Source organism: Oreochromis aureus, linkage group 6, assembly GCF_013358895.1.
Source record: "Oreochromis aureus strain Israel breed Guangdong linkage group 6, ZZ_aureus, whole genome shotgun sequence".
NCBI lineage: Eukaryota > Metazoa > Chordata > Actinopteri > Cichliformes > Cichlidae > Oreochromis > Oreochromis aureus.
This window is the reverse complement of record NC_052947.1, coordinates 33,209,746-33,223,509: the sequence shown is the minus strand read 5'-3', so window position 1 is coordinate 33,223,509 and position 13,764 is coordinate 33,209,746. Positions and strand designations below refer to the sequence as shown.

At 38.5% G+C, this 13,764-nt stretch overlaps 1 protein-coding gene across 1 annotated transcript; it reads right to left on the bottom strand.

Annotated features, from left to right (window-relative positions):
* Positions 1-1,397: 1,397 nt before the first annotated feature.
* On the bottom strand, positions 1,398-12,212 carry tmc8 (transmembrane channel-like 8). The gene is made up of 16 exons (XM_031753372.2): positions 11,892-12,212; positions 10,860-11,109; positions 9,744-9,892; positions 9,529-9,660; positions 9,389-9,441; positions 9,161-9,300; positions 8,941-9,088; positions 8,198-8,362; positions 5,050-5,207; positions 4,894-4,969; positions 4,698-4,795; positions 4,377-4,563; positions 3,480-3,637; positions 3,180-3,323; positions 2,984-3,062; positions 1,398-2,651 (listed from the first exon to the last, which is right to left on the bottom strand). The coding sequence occupies exons 1-16, from the start codon at positions 11,932-11,934 to the stop codon at positions 2,580-2,582; spliced, it is 2,052 nt and encodes a 683-aa protein (XP_031609232.1). The 5' UTR covers positions 11,935-12,212; the 3' UTR covers positions 1,398-2,579.
* Between the last annotated feature and the right edge of the window lie 1,552 nt (positions 12,213-13,764).

Genomic DNA, 13,764 nt, shown 5'->3' with positions numbered 1-13,764 from the left:
TTGAGTGACTGTGATCGCCATACTTTCAACATATTTTGTTTACTGTACAAGTGTATGTGCATACATTCCTTATATACAACAAATTGTATCCATAACCTGCATAAATCCACACTATACCCAAGATGTTAGGAGAAATAAACGAATGAGACTGCTTCCTTTTGATGAATAGTTTAAATGCTTTTGATTAACATGTCAAAAACATTAAATACAGTTAAAGTGGTAAAAGGTAAGTTTTTCACTCATCTTCCATGGGAATAAGTTTATTTATTTAGCTTTTGGTATCTATATTTTTTTGTTTATTTAAGAGGGACAGTGCACATTAAGGGACATCAGCAAAAAAGATGCAAACAGGCCAGATTTCAGAAAAGTGCTCCGGACAAAGGACAGTACACAGATATTGAGGTTTCTCCTGTGACATCATGCACACATTGCTCAGGTGTTTTCCACCATACTGGATGTGATATAACCATTACTAGAGAAAAATGTGTTTTCCCCGACTGTTTGGCGGTGGTTCTGGAGGTTGCTGGCTTTCATTGGGTGAAATCGGTGCTGCACCAAAAACCACCTCCAGATTGCCTTGATTACTACCTGGTTGCCTGTAGTTTTCCATGTTTGTCTGCAAACATCTGCTAAGTATTAGGGGTAGTAAAATCTAAAAAAAAGTGTGACGCAAACTGGAAATGGTAAAAGTTTGCCTTCGAGGTACAAATTGTGCCTTAGAGCTCCAACATGTTTCAAAAGACAACTTTTACTGTGAAGGCAAATGGTCTCCAGATTATATCCCACTTTTCACTACAGCTCTGAGTAGCTGGACAGTGTTTATAGACAAGTCTATCACTTCCATTCAAACTACCGCCTCAGCAGTATTCTACCAAAGGGCATGGGTTTTTGCCAACCAGTCTGGAATATTTATTTTTTCCCTCACGACTGGTGGCTGGCAGCTGATCAACCATCAGTATGACTAAGGCTTTATTCACTTGGCTCTAGAACGGCTGACAAGTTCAGTTCATGTGGTTAGTGGTCACATGTCTGCAAAACCTAAATATAACAAAACACGCATAAAAACACCAATGCAAAGACGTGACACAAAGTTAAAAAATTATCACGGATCTAGTTAGCCTTTACACGACTCGAATATACTGATTTAACGAAGACATAGTTTTTACCTAAATTGAAAAAAAGCCTGATAATTTAGCAACTATGATTCTTATGAGTGTGATGTGCATTGTCAGCATATAGCAAGTACCATATAATGGTTTAAAACACCATGTTACATTTGACCTCTGACCTCTCCTTCAGTAGATTGATCTGAAGGTCAAAGTGATAATAATCCTATATAGAATTATTTAAAATGACATCAAGTGTTCAAACTGATAAGAACATGTTCATATAGGATGTTCTGTGAATATAGTTTATTTATTTTATTATGATGTTATTATGTACAGTAACAGGTTTTAACAGTTTAAATACATAACACTTTGACGTGTACAGTGTTCCCCAATAGGAATATTTTTTTGGAAAACAAACTTGTCCTCAAAAGCTTTTTTCACTTGATATTTTTGCCAAAAATGTAAGTGAATTTTAATAACTGCAAAATGAGCACGACACATGTACCATATACATAAATAAAAAAATAAGTATACACAAAATTATGGAAAGTAGATTAACGGGGAAATAACAAAAGTCCACACTTTGTACTTGTTTTTACTGCACTACAAACTTCTTGAAGTATGTTTAAAAAGAACAAAGAAAACAGGATGGACAATATACAAAATACAATACTATTCCTATAAAAGTAAATACTGCCCAGAGAGTGAGACGCCTCGGTGGAAGTTTGTGCTCTGAGAGTGCTTCTTGTTTTAAAGGGCTTTACTCCCGTCTGTACTAACACGGTGATACTCAATAAACCAACTTGTGTCACTCAGGTACTTTCAGCTGCTCCCTTTATTTACCCAAGTAAATAATTTGGCAACCCTCCCACTGATCCAGGTTTGGGACCGGCATTACCTTGTGACCACCTGAGGCTGGGTTTGTCTCCTCCTGGAATTAAACTTGAGATCTTTAACAGATTAACAGATAAAACAGCAACAAGTTAGTAACATAACATGCCTAGTATTGTAGCTAACATTCGTGCGTGCTACCACTGTAATCCGGACTCAGGAAACATCTGTATTAATAGACAAGTGCTGTTGTTTTGTTTGGCTGTCTTCCCTGCCTCGAGGCAACAAACCCACACACATTTTTGTGTTTTTATGTGTTAAGCCCATTGAGTTTATATGTAATGAAATGTGCTATAGAAATAAAGTTGTTGCCATTAAAAGGAGGAAGGTTTTTATAGTTAAAGTATTTACAATATAAAAAGAAAAAAGGGGGAAAAGATTATATTTGTGGCTCTTATCTTTTATAAAGCAAGAGTTAGCCTGCACTTTCATTTTTCATTTCGGCCACCTGTCAGCTGCCAGAACCGTATTTTAGTTTTAAGAGGAAGTCTGTCGAGACCAAAGCCACTTTTTAAAAGCATAGATGGGATGTTTTTAGTGACTGCGAGTGACGTCTTCTTCGATGACCGCAGAAAGAGCTCAGTGTTGCTTATTTCGCTGCCGCAGCATCGTGGCGTGCTGCTTCACCAGGAAACGCTTATCAGAGCTGCTCTGTGGGGGAAACACATGCATGCAAATTTTTAACCTTTTTTTACAGAAATGCTTGAGTGGCAGTCGTTCAGGAGCCTTTGATGCTCTCGACCTAGCCAGTAATGAGCCATATTGTCATGTAACTTTGCACATGTGCAGTAGAAAAGATTTTATTTAGTTGTAGATATATGTAGATGTAGTTTCTTTTGTTCCAGTGACCACTAAAATTAAGTTATGGCTCTTAAACCATTCACTTATTTAGGAGCTTTAAAGTAACTAGCCTGAAGCATACCAGCTTCCACTTGCCAGCCAATATGGTGGAGGGAGTGGAAGGATTTTGGACACATGCTTACCATAACTAGCATGTCTTTCAGTCTCTCAATGGCCCTCTGATTGGCTCGTCTCCGAGACACATAAGAGGTTAAGAATATGCTGAGGAGACAAAATGAAAAGTGTTGAAACAATCTTAAAGGAGGGAGCTGGTAAAGGTGAACACTACAAATACAGGTTTGATATTTGTATTGGGTGCGGAGTTATTTGCATACTTACATCTCTGCTAGTATTAGTGGTAGGGCGAAGGCCTCAGAAGTCAGATAGCGGATAGTGGTCTGAGCTGGGCTGGGGAGACTTTTCACACAGTCTCCAGTCACATTGAACATTGTTTGTTCATTTCTAAATGGACCGCAGGAGGACCTTGGGATGGCAGAGGTAATGCAAATGAGAGAAATGAGCAGTAAATAAAGATAAAATATAAATATGAGCTTTAATTCTGATCCTAAAAGGTTTCAAATTAAAAATAAAAGAAAGAAGGACGGGTGGTTTTAGATGCAGTTGGAGTGAAAACCTTACGCGTTTCTGCCCTCGGTGCTTTGTAGAGGATAGTGGTTGAAGCCCAGTGTCGCTGCACACATGAAGAGACCAAGCAGCAACATGAAATGGAACAAAACTGAAGAGCTGGACCCTCGAAACATCCGCTGCTCTGGCACACAACACCGCATGACACTGAACTGAAGACACAAAGGCACAGCAAAAAGGTTTTAACACATTTTATACTAAAACCAGACTTCTATATAGCCATTACTTAATGTACTCCACTTATTTTATCCCCAAATTGGTCAGTTTTTCCTTCAGATTTTATTTGCCACACTGTTTTGTTTATTTCAGCTCACCGGAGGTTCTCAGTCTTTCACCTGTCTACCAAACCTACATCACCAGCCCGCATTTCCCCTGTCAGCTCACCTGAGTACATCTTACCCATGTCCTTCAAGCTTTTTCCCCCCTGCTGACCTGTTTGATGCTTCTTGTTTGCTTAAAGATCATCTTGATTTTTTGCCTATCTGTTAACAATATTTTTTAAAATCTGATTTAGGATGCTATTTTAGTAGGGTTACTCAAAACACTGGGTGGATTTGCATAAAAACTTTACCAGATGTGGGGCTTGGACCCGAAAGCGATTAACCTTTGGATCTGATCTGGAAAGGATTTATTTTACAGATCTTTACTATTATAAGAAAGGGCAACATTTTGTGTCACAACTTCCCAAATGTGTGTTAAATTGTATCAATTGCCTGTGTCTATGTGTTAGCCCTGCGACAGACTGGCGACCTGTCCAGGGTGTACCCTGCTTCTTGCCCCAAGACAGCTGGGATAGTTGTTTTCCAGCTTTTTCTTTTACAGTTGTATTTAACCAATTTGAAGATACAAAAAAATAAAGTGAGAAATATAAAGAGTTTATAATAATCTAACCTTTTTAACGTAGAATGTGACAACCAATGAAACGATTCCTATGACAGGCAGCAGAGGGCAGTAATAGACTCCCACCCAGGACACAGTCTGACTGTAAACAAGGTCCAGCACATTGAATGGTATCAGGAAGCGCTGTTTCCCTGATATTCGGGCCAGCAAAGATCTTGGATAAGTCTCTTGTACCAACCTGTTAAAGATAAGGGAGATGGCTTAGATCGAATCTGTCCTACCATCTACTAAGGAGAGACATTGTTGGTCTTTCCATTCAAACCACAAAGATGACTGAGAAAGAAACAGACTGTTAATGTCAATCAAACCCACTTCCTGGGGTAGTTAAAGAAAAAGACACTGAAGAAAGTGGCGAGGAAGTTGAAGATGGACAGCTTGTACATCTCTCTACCAAACTGGTTCTCCTTGCACTGAAACAGTGAAGAGACACAATGATTTTTTTAAAAATGGATTCAAAAAAATAATTTAAACCCTTGATGATGTGTCATTAAAGCTCAGTTTGTACCACCTTGGCATCTTGCTCTGTTGTTGTGAAGACAAAAAATAAATAGATCCCCAAGGAGGCCAGCTTTAAGAAGATGCTCCTGAAGAAAAGAAACAGTAAATACACAAATACATGTGTGCCTGTATGTAGAGTAAAAGTTGATGTCTCTTTTCACCTTACCTCAGAAGCGTGACATTCACCTGCATGGTGAAGGAGTAGTCTTCAAAAGACGAGATCTTACGGAAGATGTGGGGCAGGACTAGATTGACAAAGGTGATGGTGATGGGAGGAAGATACTGGAAGAGAAGACTGACCAACCAGTGGGGTTGAGAGTTGCCCTAAGACACACAAACATTATCAGCTATTAAGAAAATTCATCAAATACATACTTGAAAAAAGCAAAAATATTTATTTAATTTAGGAATGAGAAAACCAAGAAAGGCAAGGCAAGGCAAGTTTATTTATATAGCACAATTCAACAACGAGGTGATTCAAAGTGCTTTACAGAGACATTAAAAACAGAACAAATAAAAAGCATGATTTAAATTTGATTAAAACAAACAAACAAACAAACAAACAGTAGATAAAATCAGAACAGTAGATAAAATCAGTAGTTAAAATATAAGTTTTGAAATTTAAGCTTAAAAGTGTGGATTTGGTGTTTTATTCAAATGCAGCTGAGAACAGGTGAGTCTTCAACCTGGATTTAAATAAACTGAGTGTTTCAGCTGATCTGAGGCTTTCTGGGAGTTTGTTCCAGATATATGGAGCATAAAAGCTGAATGCAGCTTCTCCATGTCTGGTTTTGACTCTGGGAACTGATAAAAGACCGGATCCAGATGACCTGAGGGATCTGGAAGGTTCATACTGGGTCAGGAGGTCACTGATGTATTTTGGTCCTAAATCATTCAGAGCTTTATAGACCAGCATCAGAACTTTAAAGTCTATCCTCTGACGGACAGGCAGCCAGTGTAAAGACCTCAGAGCTGGACTGATGTGGTCCACTTTTTTGGTCTTAGTGAGGACTCTAGCAGCAGAGTTCTGAATGAGCTGTAGTTGTCTGACTGATTTTTTTAGGTAGACCTGTAAAGATGCTGTTACAGTAATCAAGCCTACTAAAGATGAATGCATGGACTAGTTTTTCCAGGTCCTGTTGAGACATCAGATCTTTTATCCTTGAAATATTCTTGAGGTGATAGTAAGCTGATTTTGTTAATGTCTTAATGTGTTTTTCTAAGTTTAGGTCTGCATCCATCACTACATCCAAATTTCTCGCCTGGTTGGTGGTTTTTAGGTGTATAGATTGAAGTTCTCTGGTGACTTGTAATCGTTTTTCTTTGGCACCAAAGACTATTACTTCAGTTTTGTTTTTGTTTAGCTGGAGAAAATTGTGGCACAAGCAGCCATTAATTTCCTCAATGCATTTACCAAGAGCCTGTACAGGGCCTCGGTCTCCTGGTGACATTGTGATATATATTTGTGTGTCATCTGCAGAGCTGTGATAGTTTATTTTGTTGTTCTTTATAATCTGTGCCAGTGGGAGCATGTAAATGTTAAACAGAAGGGGTCCCAAGATGGAACCTTGGGGAACTCCACATGTGATACTTGTCTGCTCAGATGTGAAGTTACCTATTGATACAAAGTATTTCCTGTTTTCTAAGTATGTTTTGAACCAGTTTAGTACAGTTCCTGAAAGACCTGCCCAGTTCTCCAGTCGTTTGAGTAATATGTTGTGGTCAACTGTATCAAATGCTGCACTGAGATCCAGTAAAACTAAGACTGACATTTTTCCACTGTTTGTATTCAGACATATGTCATTAAACACTTTAGTCAGAGTGGTTTCAGTGCTGTGGTTCTGTCTAAAACCTGACTGGAAGGCATCATAGCAGTTATTCTGTGTTAAGAAGTAGTTGAGCTGTTGAGAAACTGCTTTTTCAATGATCTTACTTAAAAATGGGAAAAGACAAAAGTATTGTTTTAAAAAAGCATATTTGTTAGGCGTTAAAGGAGAGAGGGCCCAAATTCAAGACATGAAAGCACATTAAACAACAAAAAGGCAAAACTTTATCAGCTATTAACATTAGTATCAGTATCAACCAGGCTCTGCAGCACCCCTTTATCCAGGAGAAGATCTGAAACGCTGAACGCCACACACTCCCAGATCAACACAGACAGAGCCAACCACTAAACCAGCTCTGATGGGAACTCTGCAATGAGGCATCCAACTCACAGACTTCTGTTCAGAATGTCTTGGATTTTTTTTTTTTCGTCCTCAGCATCATTTTGTTTATGGATGCATAATTGTGTTTTATTGTAAATAGATCATTGAAATGTATGAATAATAAATGTAGCCATTCTTGAAAATATAGGGTTTTGGGTTTTTTTTGCAATTGTCACTGTAAACTTTTCCCTGATATCCAATGAGTTACAGAAACATTATCAGCTATTAAGAAAATTCATCAAATACATACTTGAAAAAAGCAAAAATATTTATTTAATTTAGGAATGAGAAAACCAAGAAAGACAAAAGTATTGTTTTAAAAAAGCATATTTGTTAGGCGTTAAAGGAGAGAGGGCCCAAATTCAAGACATGGAAGCACATTCAACAACAAAAAGGCAAAACTTTTATGGCTGTTATTAAAAAAAAGAAAGCGGAGACACAGAAAGCCGGCTTGCCTTAAAAAAAAAAGAGTTGACATTTAGCAAGGGACTGCACAGAGGGCTGATTAGGCAAAGGTGGAAACAGTGAACACATGTGGAAATTAATATGGGGCAAACAAGCTCTAAGGAGGGAAAATAGGAACTAGAGACACAGAGAGTATGTGTGAATAGAAAGTATCAAATAGGAAGGTTAGAGAGATGACTCAAAATTAACTGTGTGGCCGTCATTATAAGAGCTGTTTGAACTCTCCAAATACCAAGGATACTGATTCCTTTATTAACTACTGCAGCATAGGAAACACCAGGCCACTCTTTATGAAAGGAGATCATCCCACATGCCATCCCACAATAATAGTGATGTGCTATCCAACTATATATGAAAACAGTTAACAGAATTGACTAAGTGGCACAGGTCACGTAAATGTTTAAAAAAGCAGATAGATAATTTTTTTGGGGACTATTTGAATGTACCTGGAGAGAGTCCTCAACAAGATAAAACAGGGAGGCTAAACCATAGACAAAACAGAAGTAGACAAAGACAAGCGCAAACCAGAAATACTTTGAAAGTGTGAATAGAAATTCTAAAGTGGGGAGCGAAATCAAATAATATAATAGATGCTAAAGAGGAAACCACATTATTTGGCAATACTTGGCATCAAACCGTTACCTTTTTCAGAGATGTTTGTGTGGCGAAGTAGATGAGGTAAAAGGCTCCGCCAAGCAGAGATATAGTAATCAGGTTCAGGATGATTCTGAGCAGGTAGAGACGGACCTTCTCTCTAAGTGTCCTTTGAGCCGCCCTTAAAGAGAAACTCTGCTCCTCCAGGAAAAGCTGCAGAGGAGCAGAAACTATTATGATGACCATATCTGATCCACACCACTACCTGAAGACTCCAGCAAAACATCAGAAGTACAGTAAACACATATGGACCATTCAGAGCACCTAAACTGTCTGCAGCTTTCCTTTGGAGAGTGCTAACCACTGCGCCACCATGCTGCGCATGATTTTACCCCACGGGTGTTAAAGGATGTTTGTGAATGCGACAACTTGAGAACAAGGCGCTTTGAAATTCATACCATAAGTGCATCCACTAACGAGTTCAGATCTCAGTGATCTCAACCTCAGGGTCAAGGTCAGAGGTCAAGTTTTGTGAAAATCTTGTGAATGTGGTAAGTCAAGAAGAAAGTCACGTAGGATTTTCAAATTGATACAATACGTGCATCCAGTAGGAGGCTGAGGGGGCGGTCACTGGTGGTCTTACTATTATATTTATTTAGTTTTATTCTTCTCTGAGGTGTATGTATGAAAACATAGTTAGACTTAATGACTTCACAAACTTTTCAGAAACTTCACCACCAGTTTGGCTAATTTACGAGCCTGTATGAGGGTGTCACTGCCTCGGCATTCACCTTGAGGTCATTTCTGATGAAGCCGTGTTTGAGAGCCGCAGCAGTGGGATCCTGGATGGTGAAGTCCCAGCCACAGAAGATCTTATAGCTCACGTTCATGCTGTAACGCTTCCCGAGCATCCAGGTGTGCTTGTAGCCGACTGTTGTTCTATCGCAGGTGAATGTACGTAAATAAAACATCGTTTTGACCTCTTATGTTGCATTGTTGTGGATCACTTACCTGCGGACCACCAGAATGAGACTTAAAAATATGACTGAGAAGATTCCAGCAAGGTACAGCAACGGTGTGTTCAAACACTTTAAATCCAGGGATCCTCGTGTATAAAAGCCATAGAAGACAAGGGAACGATTCACATAGCCCTGCAGAAAAGACAAGGAAAAGATTATAGGAAACATGTGGGGCTATTGCTAATAAATACTACACGTAGATTAGAACACAAAAGCTTACAGTTCCCAAGAAGAAATTTAAAGCAGAGTCCCTTTCGTTATATGTCAATGGTTCTGTAAAATCAGAGAGAATAATTATTTTTAGATGTCATCTCCTAGTTGTGGTTAATTTGCTGCCATCTGTTGTCACAGCTGACTTACCATACTTGTCACTGCGATAAAATATCGATGGACCCACAATGAAACCCCCGATAAGCACGCAGTGTAGCAGGTTCAAGTAAATCAGATATCTGAGGAAAACAAAATAGGACTTCACCCCAACTCCAAACTTGCCTGCAACAAATAATTAGGTGAGTTATAATTGAGTGGTTCAGTCACAGCACATACTAAGTTAATTCACCACAAATCTATCTCACCTTCGATGGTCCGGAGGGTGTGCTGCCAGGGCACCAGGCCAGACAGAGCTTCTTTTATCTGTTCCCTCACCCTCTTCCTGTTGGTGCTCTGGCTTTTCCTCCAGGACTCCCAAAAATTTATATCATTGACTTCCAACTTCCTCCTTTCCCTAGAAAATAGCATAAATATCACATTTAATGAACTCCTGTTTAATTTAACATGGCAGTTTTAGAGGTTAATCATGATATATTTAATCAAAAATTAAAAAAAAATGTATATAAGCTATCAGACATTTTATGTTTTAAAGAAATCCAACATTAGTTAATGCATAGCCTCTGACCAAGTACCAGTTAAGTATCTCAGCAAATGATTGAGGTCTGTACAAAAAAAGTGCTCACTTCAAACACTTTTTTTGTTGTCTTAATACTTCTGTTAACACTTGTAACTGTCGTTTGGTTCAAACCTGTTTAACAATGGCATTTCTCGACCACAGCTGTAATGTGTTAAGAAGTTTTAGTCAGCTAAGATGGCTGAAACAGAAATTAAAGAGGAGGGTTTGCTGGACTGCTACTGTAGCTCAAGCACCAGCATATGATAATTATGATCCAGTAATGTGTTTTTGCTTTAAGCTGTTCCTTGGTGCTAATACTTAATTTAGTGATTACTTGGGTAAAAGTTCTAAGAACTTGTTTTGCTTATTTGCTAAACAGCTATTCAGTGCAAATGCGTTTTCAGGGCCATGTGTAATACCTTGAAAACTGAGCATGAGCATGAGCACAGTCGGGCTGAGCATGAGCCTGAAAATCAAGCCGACGGTTAGGATTTCAGATCCCTGTTTTTTCCAAGATCACCTCTGAGCTTTGAAAAAAATCTGGAAACAATCCTGGTAGGTGCCAATGAAATATTTCCTACAGGTGTGCGGGATCATAAGCATACTTGTACTGGGTCTTAAGTGAAAAAAATGTGGAAACAACTGCTCAAAGACATACAGACGCAACTGTAATATGTTTCTTTAAGTAAATCAGTAGTATTCAATTTAAGTAATAAGTTAACTGCATGGGTATTTTATACTTGTCAAAGTAAGACGTAGCTCAAAAAGAAGCAGATTTGGGAAGTCTGTAAAAAGATTTACTCACTTGGCACCCCTCTTTCCCTGAATACACATGGCCAAGTTTCTGAGTGGCTGCATAGATGTTTTGTCTCTGGGTCCTCTGGACAGCTGGCCACTCTTTTCCCCGGCCTCTCGGCCACCCTGGTTGGTTTCTTCCGAAAAGTCATGTCTGTTCTGCTCAGGTCGGGAAGCTTGAATGCTGGGCAGCAGGTCAAATATCTCAGTCTGATAGTACTCACAGGAGTCTGAAGACAGGGTGGACACAGTGCTTTCCTCTGGGATGAACACAGAAAAGTAGATTACAGTACAAGTTTGTAAACAAGCTGCTGTACTGTTGCTTGCTCTGTCTGTACTTGTTCAGAGTTAAGTTGCTTGCTTTGTAACCAAAGGTATATTTAGCTCACAGTAGAAGATCCTAATGCACATAATACAAACAACTCAATATAGCAAAACACGATATGTGCACAAAGTTCCTGTTATCACAAAAAATCCCATAAAACAAACATAAAGTAACTAAAAGGAATCAAGAAAACATTGTTTCTGCACAATCTGTGCAACTTGGATATCTGAGAGAGGTTAAGTCTTCAAATGTCTCATCTTTCCAGCCAGCAGTGCAAAAAACAAATACGCTGTATTCACTTTTCAGTGAGATAATAATAATAATAAATCAACAATCATATCAGTTATTTATTTAGTTTGCACCTCCTATTGTTTTGCAAACTTGGAACAGTTTACTTTTTTTCTCTGTCACTTCTGTGTTTGAGGTAAGAATCAAGAAGTTGAATTATTTTTGGACGCGCACATCTTAATAAGTCAAAACTTTATAATGTTTAACAAGTTTTGTAGTGTTGGATGTGACCTGTGTTAGATTAAAACCATCAGGGCAACCAATCAACTTGCAGTAAACTGCCAAGGTACCGTGTACCGAGCATAGTACAAATGGCCAGTTTGCCATTAAGTGTCACACACTCGTACATACTGTGAGTACTGACACCATGTTAAACAAGCACAGCATTTTCTCACATACTCACACAGGCACATTTGTTTTTTTCATTACCTGACATGAGCCTCATAAAGTCGACACTTTCGTGCGCCTCCATTTTCCCCTTGAACTTCCTCTTTAATCAAAAATGAAATATAAAAATAAAAAGTATCCAAACTTCTTACTTCATCTAGATAGCATTTCAACAAGCTTCTCCGTGCAAGATGCAACTTAAAGTTGTGTGAAGAGAGAAGTTACTTCCGCAATCTGCATTAAAAATATCACACACATCGTCACGCTGAAATGAAGACCTCTGAATGGCTGGTCTGGAGTTTGTTTGTTCCTCAAGCTCTCTGTGTATGGCTGACTGTTTTGTTGCAGGTGAAACATGTCAGATCTGTTCACACTGAGAGCGAATGTCACAGCTTCAGGAAATCACATGACAGGATGCACTCCCAGGCGTTAGTCTGATGCCAAGATTACAACAAATACACCCAATCTCACTGGACTGACAAACACTAAGTTGAGAAATTTTTAAGGTTATTAACTGACAGGCGTGATAAAGGTTTTGGCCTGAGACAGGACATGTGCCACAGAAAACTTTTTGGTGTTGTTTAATGTGTTGATATCCACAATTTCATTATATTTCTAATACATTCATACATTTTCTAATTTTAAGTACTTTCTAATGATTTCTAACACAGTTTGATCTGTTTACAGCTGATTGCGCCAGTGGAATCCACCACAGTGCAATGCGAAGCAAATATTTATTTTAGGTTAAATTTTAGACTTTGTTTACACAACATCTTTAAACTATCAGCGAAATAATTCGGTAAGCAGTCATCATTTTCCTTTTTCAGTCAGTTCTTTACTGACTAATCAGCTGCACTTGGAAGTGTTGCACCCTTTGCTCTAAGGCATCTGATTGCTGTAGCAAAGAGGCTCTTTACACCCACTCACCACGCATCTAAGTCTTCTGAAATTTCCAGTCAAAACCATTTACAACGAAACATGAGCATGAGCGTCATTTCTTATGCACTCTTTCAACACCACTGGTTTCAATTCAGTGGAGACTGTAACACTTAGAGTTGATTTTCATTTGTACTGACACACTTTTCAGTTTTATCTGGTGTTACTGGGTTATTATAACAATTTCAAGACTTGTACTTAAAGCACATCTTTATTTATAATTTATCTCCATTGCATCAGAGGAGCAGTGTACACACTTTTAGGATGTAGATATTGCCTAGGACTAACACATGGCACACTAAAATGTGCCCATTGCTACTTTTTTCATTAAATTAAAGAGGAGCATCACCTTTTCAGAGGAAAATCAAATGTAAAAATCATGATAGAGTTCAAATTAAACTATCCTATGAAATTATGACAAAAAAGTAGTATGCAGAATACTGAGGTATGACCTAGCAACTGAACCTTTTAAATGAAGATTAACCAGTTCCCCTTAGTGTGCTTTACTTTGACATGCCTAAGCCAGCTGGGAAAACCACCAGAAAACCAAAAGAGAGTGGAGGAAATAAAAGATAAAATAACCCAATGTACACACATAAAAACCCAGGGGGAAACAGTTTATGGGTTATAGTTCTGCAGCAAAATAAAAACACAGCTGTGCAAGTGACTCCACAGCTGGGGGCTGGTAGTTTGTTAGTAAACTGAGTCTGCAAATAAATTTATGTACTGCTTTCTATACACAGATTTGTCCATGGTGGCAGCAAGATGCCACATATGTGATCTTCTTAAAACCCAGTTATGTGTTAAGTTAAATGACGTAAAATAAAATCGTCATTCAGTAAAGAGCCTCACGCAGGTTATTAATAGTTTTTACAGATGTTTGTACAAGTGAGTAAAAGGGTAAGAATAGATCTCTAAGTCTTTCAATAGCTGTTAAGTCACAGCTAGGCTAGTAATGTATGTATTTATACTTTGAAGG

Bases quoted from the DNA above. Each gene is read 5' to 3' on its own strand.
- tmc8 (XM_031753372.2), bottom strand. From the start codon at position 11,934: ATGGAGGCGCACGAAAGTGTCGACTTTATGAGGCTCATGTCAG. The intron at 9,301-9,388 runs GTAAGCTTTTGT...TCTTTTCTGCAG, and splicing joins TAAATTTCTTCTTGGGAACT to GGCTATGTGAATCGTTCCCT. The intron at 3,638-4,376 runs GTTAGATTATTA...TTGTGTCTTCAG, and splicing joins TCACATTCTACGTTAAAAAG to TTCAGTGTCATGCGGTGTTG.